Below are 13,832 nucleotides of genomic sequence, written 5' to 3'. Positions count from 1 at the left end.
TAGTAAGCAACATTATTTTCATCATTAAGTTTATTTTTTTTTAATACTTAAATTAGAATTTTGCTAATTTGCTTTCTGGATTAAATAATCTGAATTTAATCATCCCTCAAAAATTTATATTTTATATTAATCATTTTTTTTCTTAAAAAAAAAAATTATTCATTTCACTTTATATAGATTTATTTATTTGAATATTATAGAATACTATAATTAACTTTTCTTACATACATTTTTAACAATGTCTCTCAATTTAATTGTAATTATAATTTACATTTTTTTTTTTTTGAAAATTGGGGCAAAATTATTTAATTATATAAAATTTACTAGTAGGTTAAATCATTCTAGGTTATTATAATTTAAATTAAATATAAATCAAATTTTATATTTTATTTCAGATTTTATTTTATTTTAAATAAATAAATATAATAGGACTATGAATTATTTATATGATAATTTATTATTTGACTTTGTAAAATAATAATTTTAGATTATAGGGTTATAAGATTTTAAAATAACCAAATAACTTCAAATCATGCAAGTTATAGAAGATTAAATATTAATGTAAAAAAAATTAAATTACATGTATAATTATTCATTTTTAATTAACATTTAAATACATATATATATAATGTGACAATAGAAAATTTATGATATGACTATTTGCCAAATTTTAAATAATTTATTAAATATCAATATTTAAACTTGAGATTAAAAAAAGCTTAATCAAAGAAATATTGACTTTCCATAATTGAGGATAATTTAAATTCACCTTTTTCTGGCAATTTTGGAAAAGTTAAATCCACCCAAATGTGAATATATTTTTTCTTTTTCTTATTTGTTTCTGCTTCCTCATCTATATCATGATCCTCATCGAATAAATCATCTGATATATTATTAATGTTTGTTATGTCAGTCAATGACTTTGCTACTTCATTGTCCAAATCAATTGCATTATTAGCACTTAAAGTGTTTGTAAATTCTCTGAGTTTTGAATCCTTGTTCTTTTGAGAATTTGGTATTATCTTATATAAATCATCTAAGCTAAGGGTTGGTTCGTATCCATTATCTGTTATTGTTATCGAATTCTTTTCTGTCTCTTCCATCTTTTGCAATTTTAATTTTTCAAGATCCTCTCTTAATATTTTAACGGGAATTATATATCCTTTATAACGCTCAATAAATTCATTTCGTAGATTTTCCATGATAGGCTGTTCATGAAGTTGGATGAATTGATCACGTATTATTTTATTCATAACATCCACATCACAAGCATGAGTCCAAAAACTATCATGCACAGAAGCAAAAGTTAAATTTTTTTCGTTACAAGCTAGTGCAGTCATTAACATGTGAGTTGCATCGAGAGAATGAATAAAATTGGGTGGAAATGCTTGTCGTTGTTTAGTAGAGTCCACTGGACTAGGATGATTCGGATCTGAAATATTAATTGTTTGAAGATTAGTTTTGACAGCTCTCTTGCTTAATTTACGATAAGGTTGCACAATTGGCAAGTCTAATGGAGTAGTCCAAACGACAGTTGTCATTTGATTTTGACCTGGCTTACTAGGTGGAATTTTAGCTATAGGTCTTTTTTTGTTAATCAAATTGTCGTGGTTGTTCCTTTTACTCTCACATAACTCTTTTTCACTGTCATTTATAGTATTCTTTTTATTACCGTTTTCATTGTATTGTAAACTTTCTAGATTATGATTAATGAAATTTTCATCATCTCTATATTCGGAAGAATTTTGATCTAACACAACTTCTGCCGGTACACTCTTTGAAATTCTCTTAGCACATTCGACAAGCCAGTCCTGGATAGCCCTAGCACCATAAAACATTTCTCCAAGACATTCAAATACAAGTCTAGTAATATACAATGATAAATCTCTAATTTTCTCCTGAGGAATATCTTGTCTCTCTTTGAGACGTGATTCTATTTGTAACCTAGCTCCAATAAAAGTTACACCATAAACACTTGTCATCACAGGTTGTTTGACAATTTTACGAGAAATCTTGCCATGCAAAATTAATGCTAAATCTTTTACATTTATTTTCGCATCCATATCACTATATATATTAAAAGGATATAAATTGTTCTGTTTTTTATCTTCCAGAGATTCTAACGGCTCAGAATATGCAGCTAAGTCTTTTGCTATCATTTCATTTACTCTCGCAGCTACGCTAGTATATATATCAGATGGTTTATCTGAAGGATATAAATCGACCTGTTTTGCTCCTTCCAAATCACCACCAAGTGCCGCATAATGTTGTAATCCATTACATGTGCCATCTTGATGTATTGGAATTTGTGAGAGGTATTTTTCGGGATCTGGAGACTCTAATGCATCTTGTAGTTCAAAACACGCAGCCAAACATTGCCAAGGATCTTCGGCTTTTATCCACCAGCCTCTGCCATCGAGAGGGTTTTTAGCGGAATCTTTTATATCTTCCAAGTGGTCTTCAGTAAATTTTATACGATCTTCAAAGGAAACTTTATCATTCCCAGCTAGATTGGCAATTTGAATCTTAAGCCAAGTCAACCCATTTTTACGCAATGGTTTGGAGTCTTTAAACAGTAATAGACCTCGACACAAATCATTTCCTAAGTGATTAAACAGAGGTGGTATAGGGTATGCACGACCTCGGAAATCAAGACTGTGAGGAAAGTACATATTTTCGTTTAAAAACTATAAAAGAAATAAAATTATAAGTTTCGTTTATTTATAAATTCAAAATATTTATAGTTACTTACAGCACCAGCAATATCGACTTTATAATTTGCTGTACACCTTTCAGAATGATTATTACAAATTTTACGAGCAATATCTTTACAATCTTTAAACCACTTAACTTTTACAGACATTTCAGTTTCAAAATTCTCAGGTTTATCGGGCATTTTTAAGTCTATTTCAGCTGGTGGTATATTGCCTAAAGCCTCTCCTTTATTCCAAGCTTCTAGCACTACTTTGTATATTTTCTTATTAATTGTCCAACAAGTGGATCCTAGAACATCCAATCCTGCGAAAACACGGTCCAAATGTCCTTCTTCAGATGCTTTTTGCAGATAAGCCAATTGTTCGGGACAATCTCTTGATCTCATAGCATATGCTTACATAGAAATAAATTTAAGTATTAAAACCGATAATTTAAAGATATAAAAATATCTTACGAGAAATAATAAATAATAATAATTCATACTTGGAGATGTAAGATATCCACCGCTATTATAAGTTAACCAAGGTCTTGGGTGAACCAACATTGGTAACATTTGTGGATGTATACTATCTCTGACAGGTTCCTTTGACAAATATTGAATTAATTGTGGATTAAACTTAATAATTCCCGTCCTTTTCCCTTTATGTTGAATATACGAATGATAAAAGGCGGGTGCTTCCATAGAACTAAATTCGTATTAAAACTTAACCATTTGAATAAATAAAATAGTAAATTATTATTATTATATTTACATTTTCTCGTTTTTCTCTTCATTAATAGTAGTAGTTGGTATAGTTGCACATTCTAGTAACATGGAAGCTAAGATAGAACCAACCTTTAAAATTGAAATAAAGAGTAAACATTAAATATATTTTGTAAAATTACTGAAAATTAAATAAATACTACCTTAGCTCTGACGGCTATTGGCCATTCGGGGTTCCAACTTGTTTGCATATCTTTTGACTCAAATTTGGCTGCTGCTCGCCGAATCGTCATATTGAAAAGTTTTCCAGAAGCAAACAGTTCATGAACGCTTAAATCTTTGTTGAACTATAATATAGGTAAATTGGAATAAGAAGCTTCTTGAATATCGCACATTTATATAGTACCAAAAAATAAACATATATTGTACCGCAAAACGATTTCGTCTCTTCTTCAATTGTTCTGAATTATACTCATTCTCAACCGATTTTCCAATCGAAAGCACAGCACGTGTAGTTTTCACTCCTTCACCAATTCCTCCTCCGCCATTTTGACGCAATAATTCTAATATTGTAATAGCCGAAAGTTTTTCAGCGCTTAATAATTGCAAAAATGGTCCGTAACTTGCGCGTTCTCTATCTTTTGAATATAAGTGTAAATATAAACATAGTTTACTCAAAATTTAAGATCAATTTTTAAGAAAAACATTTCAAGCACTTACCAGTTAATAAGGTATCTTTGTTTTTACATCTCTTCAATTCCTCTTGAATTAGAGGAACTAACTTTTCGTGCCACGACCACATTGATTTTTTCAAAACATTCTTTTGCAAATTAACAAATTTATCTTTTCGTTCATTTCCATGCTTCCAACGCTCCGTAGCAGCTAGTAATGCATTCTCTTCTAATTTGATTTGACGTTTAACTGAACCTAGATCTCTTTCCTTGATAGCCGAAAGAGCACTTTTCATCAACCTTACTCCAAACGACTAGAAAGATTTGAATAAAGATATTTTATTATATTTTTTAAACGTAAGTATATCAACTAAATTATACCTTTGTAGAAATTGGCTCATCCACGTTCAACTCATTTATCATAACGGGTGTTTGTTTTTCAATAACATTCTCAATTTTTTCCATAAGCTTTTTTGATGTTTTGTTGGAATCTGTATCTGCTCGTAATAACTATAATAAATATTTGACATCAAATCTTAAAGTTTCATTGAATAAACCAATAATATAGTAGCTTTTCCATTTAGATATAACTTACATATAATACTTTTTCTGTTTCTTTGTCAGATAATAAATTACTTTCAATTAATTGTTCAAACGAATAACCACATTCTTCAATTTCTTTTACTAGAATATTTAACATCGAAGATCCGAGAAAATCTAAATCCAATCTTAAAAATTTTTCATTTAAATAATGTTAATCTTTTTGCTTAACCAAAATAAAACTATATTAACGAATATACTAAAGGAATTTCGCACCTCAAATAACCTCTTATTAAAATAGCAAAAGTCGCTAAATCAGGAGTTAGCCCATAATAATTCAATTTATCAAACCATTGTAAGGCTTCATTGATCCTAGGCACAGGTTTTGTTTCTAAATAAGATTCAATAAACTCATTATGTAGCTTTATGTCTAAATGTTTTTTCGTATCACTTGAATTTTTATATAAATTGGTTAAAATATGCCTTGCACGTTCTACTTCTCCTATTTTTAAGCACGCTCGTAAAACAGCGAGATGTTCTGTAAAGAGTATTTTTCCCGTTTCTCTGGGTGTATAACGAGGTTGAGGAAGGATTACTAATGGGTTATTTATGCTTAACGGTTCTGGGGAATGATAGCTTATTTCAGAAGAAACAGTGGACATAGCATGTTCTGCTGTCGTTGAATAATTATGTATTGCGAAGGGCCAAGTCTGGGCTGGTGAAAGTTCACTAATAGTCTTGGTGAGGTCATTTCCGAAATGTAATCTAAAGGTTTCAAACCTTTTATTACTTTTATTCCTTTTTAACGATATCAAATAATAAACTCTTAAATTAATATGAATATTCGGTCGCGGAATACATTTTGACTTAGTATTTCTTATAAATGTTATCATTATTTAAAAAAATTTTTTTTTTTGTTTATTGAAAGATCGCTTTCATCTTGATAAAAAAAAATTTTTAATCATGTGATTATTACTACCATCAGGATCAGAGACCCGGATTTATTCCGATATTAAATCGCAAATTTTTATCACGATAACGGAAAAAATTCCGATTTTATTTCGATAAAAAATTACCAATTATAGAGGTCGTCTAAAGCGGGGAAAATCACGTGATTCGGTGTAATTTTAATTAGAATAATTTTTTATAAAGAAAGATTAATAGAAACTTTAAAATCATAATATAAGTGTATTTTTATCTGCTTTGCAAGTTTACTTAAGAAAAAAAAGTGGATTTTGAATATTGTTTTTGACTTTACATATAACTTTGCCGATCATTAAGGTTGCTTGTCTAAACCTCTTCAAAATCCTACGATTAGTTTTGTCAAAATTTTACTATAGATTTATTATAATTTCGGCAGAGTTTCGGCAGTTTTGGCATTTATAATAAGTTTCGGCAGTTTCGCCTTTCTCCAAAATTTCGCCAGTTTTTTAATATAACTTTAATATAGTTTTGGCAGAATTTCGCTTTTCGGCGAAATGCCATCTTGCCTAAACCCCTAAGTTTCGGCAAGCAACCTTACCGATCATATCCAAAAATGGATAACGAAATTGAAAAAGTCAAATAAATCAAAAATAGCATTCAAAACCCTACTCTGCGCTCAAAGTAAACTTGCAGAGCAGGCAAAAATGCATTTAGGATGTATATTTAGAATGGTTAAATATATAGTAAAAAGTTTTATTTTATGAAAACAATTTTTTTTGAAGTCACGTGATTCGCCCCCACTTTAGGGCCATCCTTAACCTGATTCACCGGTCCAGATGCTTATTCTGGACCAGTCAACTTTTGATTGGCTAATCAGCCCTTTTATTACATAACTCCGGCATAATTTATTTTATCTCTTACTCTTCCTATCTTTCACTCTTTCTCTATTCTTTTTTGTGGTATGTTAGTACTTAGTATTTCATATTTCATTTCAGTTTGTATATTTTAATTTTAATTGTATTTATTGTAGTTTTATGATAATACTAAATGTTTTTTATTTTCTTTTGAAGAGTTTTATGATATATTGATATTATTCTGGAAATCAAGTGTTTTTTTTTTAAGTTTTGGGGTTAAGCAAAGTTGTTCAAAAAAGGTTGTAAATTACACATTTATAACAAAACTTTTAAAGCTAATATAATACTATTACTTTGTACTTTTGTTTTGATATTAACGTTAAAATAATTTTAATAATAAAATTACAGTAAAAAATAATGTAAAGACCTTTTTTATAAAGTTATATATGCAATTTTACTTATTTATTAATAAAGTTTAATAAAATGCATACCAAAATACAAAATTTAAATAACATATTACTTTAAAACGGTAGTATTAAATGCTTTAAAAAAAGGCATTTCGTAACTTTTTTTTTAAAAAACGTGAATTGTTTTTTTTCCAAGACAAATGTTACACAAAACAATCTCATCCAATTAGATTTGCTGGTCCAGGATAAGCATTTGGACCGTGGCCCAGGATAAGGATGCTCCCGCTTTAGATGACCTTTAATTATAGTAAGAAACATTTGATAATTCTAGCCGGCTTACATCTTAATGTTGGCCAATTTAGATTGCACTAGTGATACGATAATAATTTTAACCAAAAACTGTATAGATATTGCAAAATTGCAAAATCACATTTTTTAATGAGACTTCTATCATGATATAGTCAATAAAATATGCAATAATGATTGGCTAGTTGTTACATATTAAAATAAAATTGTTAAAAATCATAAAAATTCCATTTTATTTCATAATACAGTGACACCTCTCTAAGTGCACCCCCCTTAGGACCATAGTAAAAAAATAGTAGAATGTGCACTTAGAGAGGGTGTGCATTTATAGAGAGTAAAATATTAAGAGCTCTTATAAGTTGGGGAGATGTGCCATTTGCGACTTAAAGAGAATTTATATAGCGCGTGCACTTATATGTGCACTTATGAGGGTGTCACTCCGTACAGCAAAAATTCTGATTTATAAAAATGGAATTTTCCTGGGTCTCTGATTAGGATTTACCGTTATAACATCAACAATTTTATTTAAGAGAAATATGAAAAAAATAATTTTGGCCCTTAGATAAATATAAAAAGTGAAAATGTAGTAAGTAGCTAGAGCTCTGCAAACTGATCTGACAGATCAGGTGACCTGACGGGTTGACCTGAAATATTCAGGTCAGGTCATCAAATTCATGACCTGACATGGGTCAGGTCAGTACTAGTCGGTACCTGATCTGTCCTGTTGACCTGACATATATTTGGGTCAAATAAATTAAAAACGCCGAAACTAATAATGATTCCGGTGTTTTTACATGTAAAATCAAAAAAAAAAATGCTGAAACTATCAGTTTTGGCATTTTTACATGTAAAATCTAAAAGAAAAATGCTGGAACCAATTATTCTGGCACTTTTACATGTAAAATTGAAAAAAATGTCAAAACTATTAGTTTTGGCATTTTTACATGTAAAATCAAAAAGAAAAATGCCAGAACTAATTATTCCGACGCTTTTACATGTAAAATTGAAAAAAATGTTGAAACTATCAGTTTCAGCATTTTTACATGTAAAATTAAAAAGAAAATGCCAGAACTAATTATTCTGGTGCTTTTACATGTAAAATCGAAAAAAATGCTGAAACTATCAGTTTTGGCATTTTTACATGTAAAATCAAAAGGAAAAATGCTGAAATAAATAGTTTTGACATTTTATATATAAAAACAAATAGTAAAAAACATTACAAAACGTTTTTTTACAATATTTAATAATAAAACTTCAGGTAACCCAAGTTACCTGAAGTGACCCGAATACTTTCAGGTCAAATAGGTTAGGTCGGATCAGAACGGTTTACCCGACCTGACCTGATCTGAAAAAAAATTTTAGTTTGGGTTAACCAGGTAACCCAACCTGATCTGACCTGTGCGAAACTCTAGTAGTAAGGTATAATGCTGGAAAATTTGTTGTAAATAAGGTGTAGATTTTTAATTTAAAATTCAAGTGCACTAAATTTGGTAATATAGATCTAATTATTTGATCCAGAATATTTGTTATTTTAAAAAAAATTTTTTGTCAATTTAGTCCTTTTTTTAGCATTCACTTCAAATAAAAAATATAAGATGAATGATATTCTAACATCAGTAAATTTTTTAAGGTAAAATTCTGAGAAAATCTTCAGCCTAAATTTTTGTGCAGATCTACTATCCTGTCAATGGCTCAACGCATATTAGAAAAAAATTTTTAATAAAATTTGCACAAAATTTTAAAATTTTTTTCAGAATTCTGGTAATTTTCTGGATCTACAATAAAAAGAAATGAACGTTAGTTAACATTCGTTAAATAAAAATAAAAATAAAATTACTTTTTTTCAAAGTTTACTTTCAAAATTCTTTCGTCCAGGAGTTAGAGAACAAAAATTCTACAAAAAAAAATTAATCAAAATGTTAGTAAACATTTCGCAAATTAAAAATAACAAAAAAAAATAAAGAATTTTGAAGTTTTATCTTTAAAATTCTTTTCAGGAATGATGATGACTTACAAAAAAAAATGAAATGTTAGAAAGCGTTTCACTAAATAAAAAAAAAACATGAAAGAATTTTGAAGGAATTTTACCTTTGAAATTTTATCCAGAAGTTATAAATCTGCAAAAAGTAAAAATTGAAACGTTAGTCAACGTTTTGTTTAAATAAAAAATAAAAGGTATTACTAAATATCACCAGTATTTATTGTCACCACATCACTTAATTCTGGCTGAAAATTATAATTTTGGCCAGAATTAAAAAACACATCATAAATTTTTTTTCAAAAATTTCAATTTAAATAATAAATGTGTTGTAACCAGCAGAAATCAAACATAAATTAATGAAAAACAGAAGTTGTAGGTAGAGTAGGAATTATAGAATTAAAGGAATAGAATTAAGGATTAGCCAGTAATGCAAATCTATTACTTCAGGTCACTGATCAAGGATACGATCTATATAAAGATATTATACATAGATGATGGACAATACTCCTATTATACGAGTATAAACTGGATATATAATGTCATTTATTATATCATAGTTCTTGAAATAAGGATATTTTGTATTACTATATTTTGTATAAATATAGGTCCTATTTAATTTATTTTAATAAATTGAATTCTGATTTGAAATTGTATTTTATTTTTGTTAACCACGTTTTTTATATTACTATTATCACATAATACTAACTCTTATTCATGAAGCCTGATTCGATGTAGTAACTCTTATAAGAGAATCAGAGGTCTTCAGTGTAAAACAAACCTGAGTTAAATACTAATCATACTAAAATTTTGAAAATTTGATTAAAAAAAATCTTTTTTAAAACAAAAAATTGTATTTTGCTTATAAAATCAAACTTTCCTATTTTTTTCAAAAACTATCTAAAGTACAGCTTTTATACACAGGTCGAAAAGTGAAAAATCAGGTATCAATCAAGTACCAATCAGGCAGTTTGCTAACTTTTGATCCAGTGATCAGAAAAAAATGAAATATAGCTCATTGGAATTGTCTCAACAAGACGAATCTAATGATAGTAAAATCGCATCTCTAGGATTAATAGTTAATAAAAAATTAAATAAAATATAAATGATACATTTTTATTTTTATATTTTACTTAATTTCTCATCAAGTATTAATCCTAGAAATGCGATTTTACTACCATTAGATTCGTCCTGTTGAGACGATTCCAATGAGCTATATTTCAACTTTTTCTGATCACTGGATCAAAAGTTAGCAAACTGCCCGATTGGTGACTGTATTTGGCGAAAATGCCAATCAGTCACCAATCAGCTACCTGATTGGTGACTGATTGGTGCCTGATTTTTCACTTTTCGACCTGTGATAATCTAAGGCAAACTTGTTCTACCCATAAATTTACGTATAGTAATGATATTTTATATTATAATTAGAATAATATCTCAGTCAAAAATTTTTGAAATTCAAAAGATATTTTACATATAATGACGATCACCACTGGTAGGACCCCAGAAAATACATATACAGGTCACATTTAAGTTTTAGCAAATTAACTCAAATTTAATTTAATGTCCAAATTTAAGTTTTGGTGAATTCATGAAATTTAAGGGGTAGTCATAATTTTTAGTTTTGGCGAATTATATGAATTTTCTCATAGTCATATTATATGTTTTGGCGAATTAAATGGATTTTCTCATAGTCATATTATTCGTTTTAGCAAATTTATCCTGTTTTAATATTTTTTTTCACCCTTTCTCATGATCAAAAGTATATATTTTAAAACTAAATACGTGTTTTTTTTACAAAAACTTTTAAAACTTTACTTTTATAATGTTGAAGTGGAAGCATACTTGAACTCGCTTAAGTGATAATAAATTTTGTGCAGCTATTATTAATAAATGTGAAGTATTTTGCAAATGTGGACAAAAGGTTATTCTTGATAATGACTATGATGTAAAAAGGCTTAACAAACATTCTAGAAACTTAAGATGTAAAATAAATAATCAAAAATGACAACTTGGTTTACCTGGTTTGTTTTTTGTCTTACCTAATCCTAAAAAAGTAAGAGAATACTTAGAATATTCATTACCGCCACCACCGCCATCATTTTCAAATAAACCATGTCCTGGATTTCATTCTGAACAAATTGTTACTTATATTAATCAAACACCAGCTACATACTGTTAAAATAGAAATGTGACGCAGTAATTTTGTAGATCAATTTTGTAGATCATTTCGTAGATCTCTTGATTTTTTCGATTTTCTTGATTTTCTTGATTTATTTGATAAATCTGATAAATTTGATATATTTGATTTATTTATTTTATTAATTTTATTTATTTTATTTGTTATATTTTATTTATTTGATATATTTATTTTATCTTATTTATTTATTTTATTTTATTTATTTTATTTATTTATTATATTTGATTTATTTATTTTATCAAATATTCTTGATTTTTATTTTATTATAAATAGTGATAGGATTTTACCAAGTAGGAGGAGGTCAGTTAGTGAGGTCAGTTAGTTAGTTAAGAATTGTATTGTAGTTTTCGAGTTATACGAAAAGAGTATTATTCCCAGTAGTATAATTCAAGATAGTTAATTTCGCAACCAAGAGATTATCTATATTTTTGTCGTATTCAAAATCTTATATTATTTTAATAAAAACCTATTTTCTTTAACTGAACATTCAACGTTATTTCACGTGATTATTTGTGATCAACTTAAGACTCTCTTATTAAGTTAAACTCCAGTTAACCTGTTAAAGCGTTAAAGTTTTTCAGTCGGCTTTAATCGTTGACAGGATAACAATTTGGTGCGAGTTGGGTGGAAACTAAAGAAAAATAGTAATTGTGAATGAATAAGGAATTTCAGTATTTACAACAGATTTTTCAGCATATAGAAGATCATAACCAGGGAAAACAAGATTTAATTGAAGATTTATCGTGTGCAGATTGCTATCCAGAAGATCAGAATTTAGGATTATTAGAGAATCCCAGATTTAGAGAATTTTGGCAATTCGTTATTTCACCCAGGTATCCAGATAGTGTTTTTACACAAAATACTATACGAATCTTTAGGAAATTACAGCGACAGCGAGATATCCAAGAAGCTTACAAACTAATTCAGGAGTTAGTACAAACTATTAGGTACATAGTAATACCGGCATTTGATACATTAGTAGAAACGATACAATTTTATTGGGAAGTAACAGACCGATTCAATAATTGGGAAGCATATTATTCAGAACAATCATCAGATACAGCCAGTAATACAAGTAAGATGTCAGGGAAAGTGAATCAAAATAAGACAGATAAAAATAATGAAAGTTCAGGTAGTGAACAACAATTTGGAGGAACTGAGCCTACAACAAGTATACAAGACAAAGCATGGCAAGACCAACGAAATGAAGAAGGTGAAAACGAAGAAGCAGAAAGTATAATATCACATGATACAGTACTCAAAAATGGTGAAGATAGTAGCTTCAGTCAAATAGGTATAAACGATACTTCAAATGATCACATTTATGATCCAAAAAAAGAAATGAAAGAGAAGCAAAAGGCTAAAACCAGCAGTAGTTCAAATAAATGGAGTACAGAACCGTATTCAACTTATAAACCGTATCCTGGTACTGGATCATCATCAAATCTTAAATCATTTGTAACTGTAAAACCGTTTCAGGGTTCATTTGGTTCTCCTAGTATTAGAACATCAACCTTGAAAACTTCTCGACAGAATGACCTTCTTGATTTTTCTAGTAATAATTTACAAGATGATGAGGAACCAGAAGAACAAACTCCTATTAATGAAGCTGAACAAAATAAGATCATGTTCCAGTTTTTTCAACAGGCACAAAAATTTTACGCAAAAGGAGTTGAGCCTAGAGAATCTAGACTAGTCGACTTTCCAGTTTTCAAAGGAGGAAATCAGGATCCTGTTGAATGGATTGAAGCTTTTAGTAGAGCTTGTGTAGCTAATAGAGTCAGTGAAGAACGAGCGATTGTTTTAGTAGCATCCTATCTTAAAGGGACAGCATTAACTTGGTACAATCGTCAAAATATTATTTTTTGGGAGAATGATAATAGTCCTCAACGATCATTTACGCATTTATTTAAGGATCATTTCTGTAATCCCTTCAGGATTAGTCAATGGAAACATCAACTGCGAAATAGGAAACAAAAACAAGGAGAAACAATTGAAGAATATATCGCAGCAATCACAGAATTATGGAAAAGAGTGGATCCCACAGATAGACGAATGGAATTAGATAAAATCCATGAATTTATTGAAGGTTTAAGACCTGAATTCATTGTACCTGTACAATCTGCTATGCCTCAAACAGTAGAAGAAGCAATGGAAAAAGCATAAGCATTAGAAACTGCTTTTTCAATGGGAATGGATCTATCAGTTTATTCGATGATGCCAGGTTATTTGCAAAATATGAATGGAGGAATGATCCCTGCTCGAACCAACTTAGCCATGTATCAACCTGCCTATTCGATGAGTTATTCCCAACCAGAAAGTGTAGAAAAGATGGTTGAACGGAAAATCAGCGAAGGAATTACTGCAGCATTAAGTCAAATGCGCACAGAAACTAAACCAACCAATCCTACTCCAAATAATAACAATAATAATAATCAAAATAGGAATAATTCAGGATGCTATGTCTGTGGAAGAACTGGCCATATCGCGAAAAACTGTCGTCAAAGAAATAATCAACAAAATAATAATAATCG

At 28.9% G+C, this 13,832-nt stretch overlaps 1 protein-coding gene across 1 annotated transcript; it reads right to left on the bottom strand.

Moving 5' to 3' along the window:
• Positions 1–541: 541 nt before the first annotated feature.
• OCT59_000622 (uncharacterized protein) lies at positions 542–5,541 on the bottom strand. The gene is made up of 10 exons (XM_025321976.2): positions 4,906–5,541; positions 4,685–4,817; positions 4,471–4,599; positions 4,139–4,403; positions 3,848–4,056; positions 3,622–3,765; positions 3,468–3,550; positions 3,199–3,401; positions 2,753–3,108; positions 542–2,687 (listed from the first exon to the last, which is right to left on the bottom strand). Exons 1-10 carry the CDS (start codon positions 5,520–5,522, stop codon positions 720–722), a joined length of 4,107 nt encoding a protein of 1,368 aa, XP_025167489.1. The 5' UTR covers positions 5,523–5,541; the 3' UTR covers positions 542–719.
• Positions 5,542–13,832: the final 8,291 nt, after the last annotated feature.

Source organism: Rhizophagus irregularis, chromosome 1, assembly GCF_026210795.1.
Source record: "Rhizophagus irregularis chromosome 1, complete sequence".
NCBI classification, from domain to species: Eukaryota; Fungi; Glomeromycota; class Glomeromycetes; order Glomerales; family Glomeraceae; genus Rhizophagus; species Rhizophagus irregularis.
The sequence above is the reverse complement of the archived record's forward strand: the minus strand, read 5'-3'. Positions and strand labels throughout refer to the sequence as shown.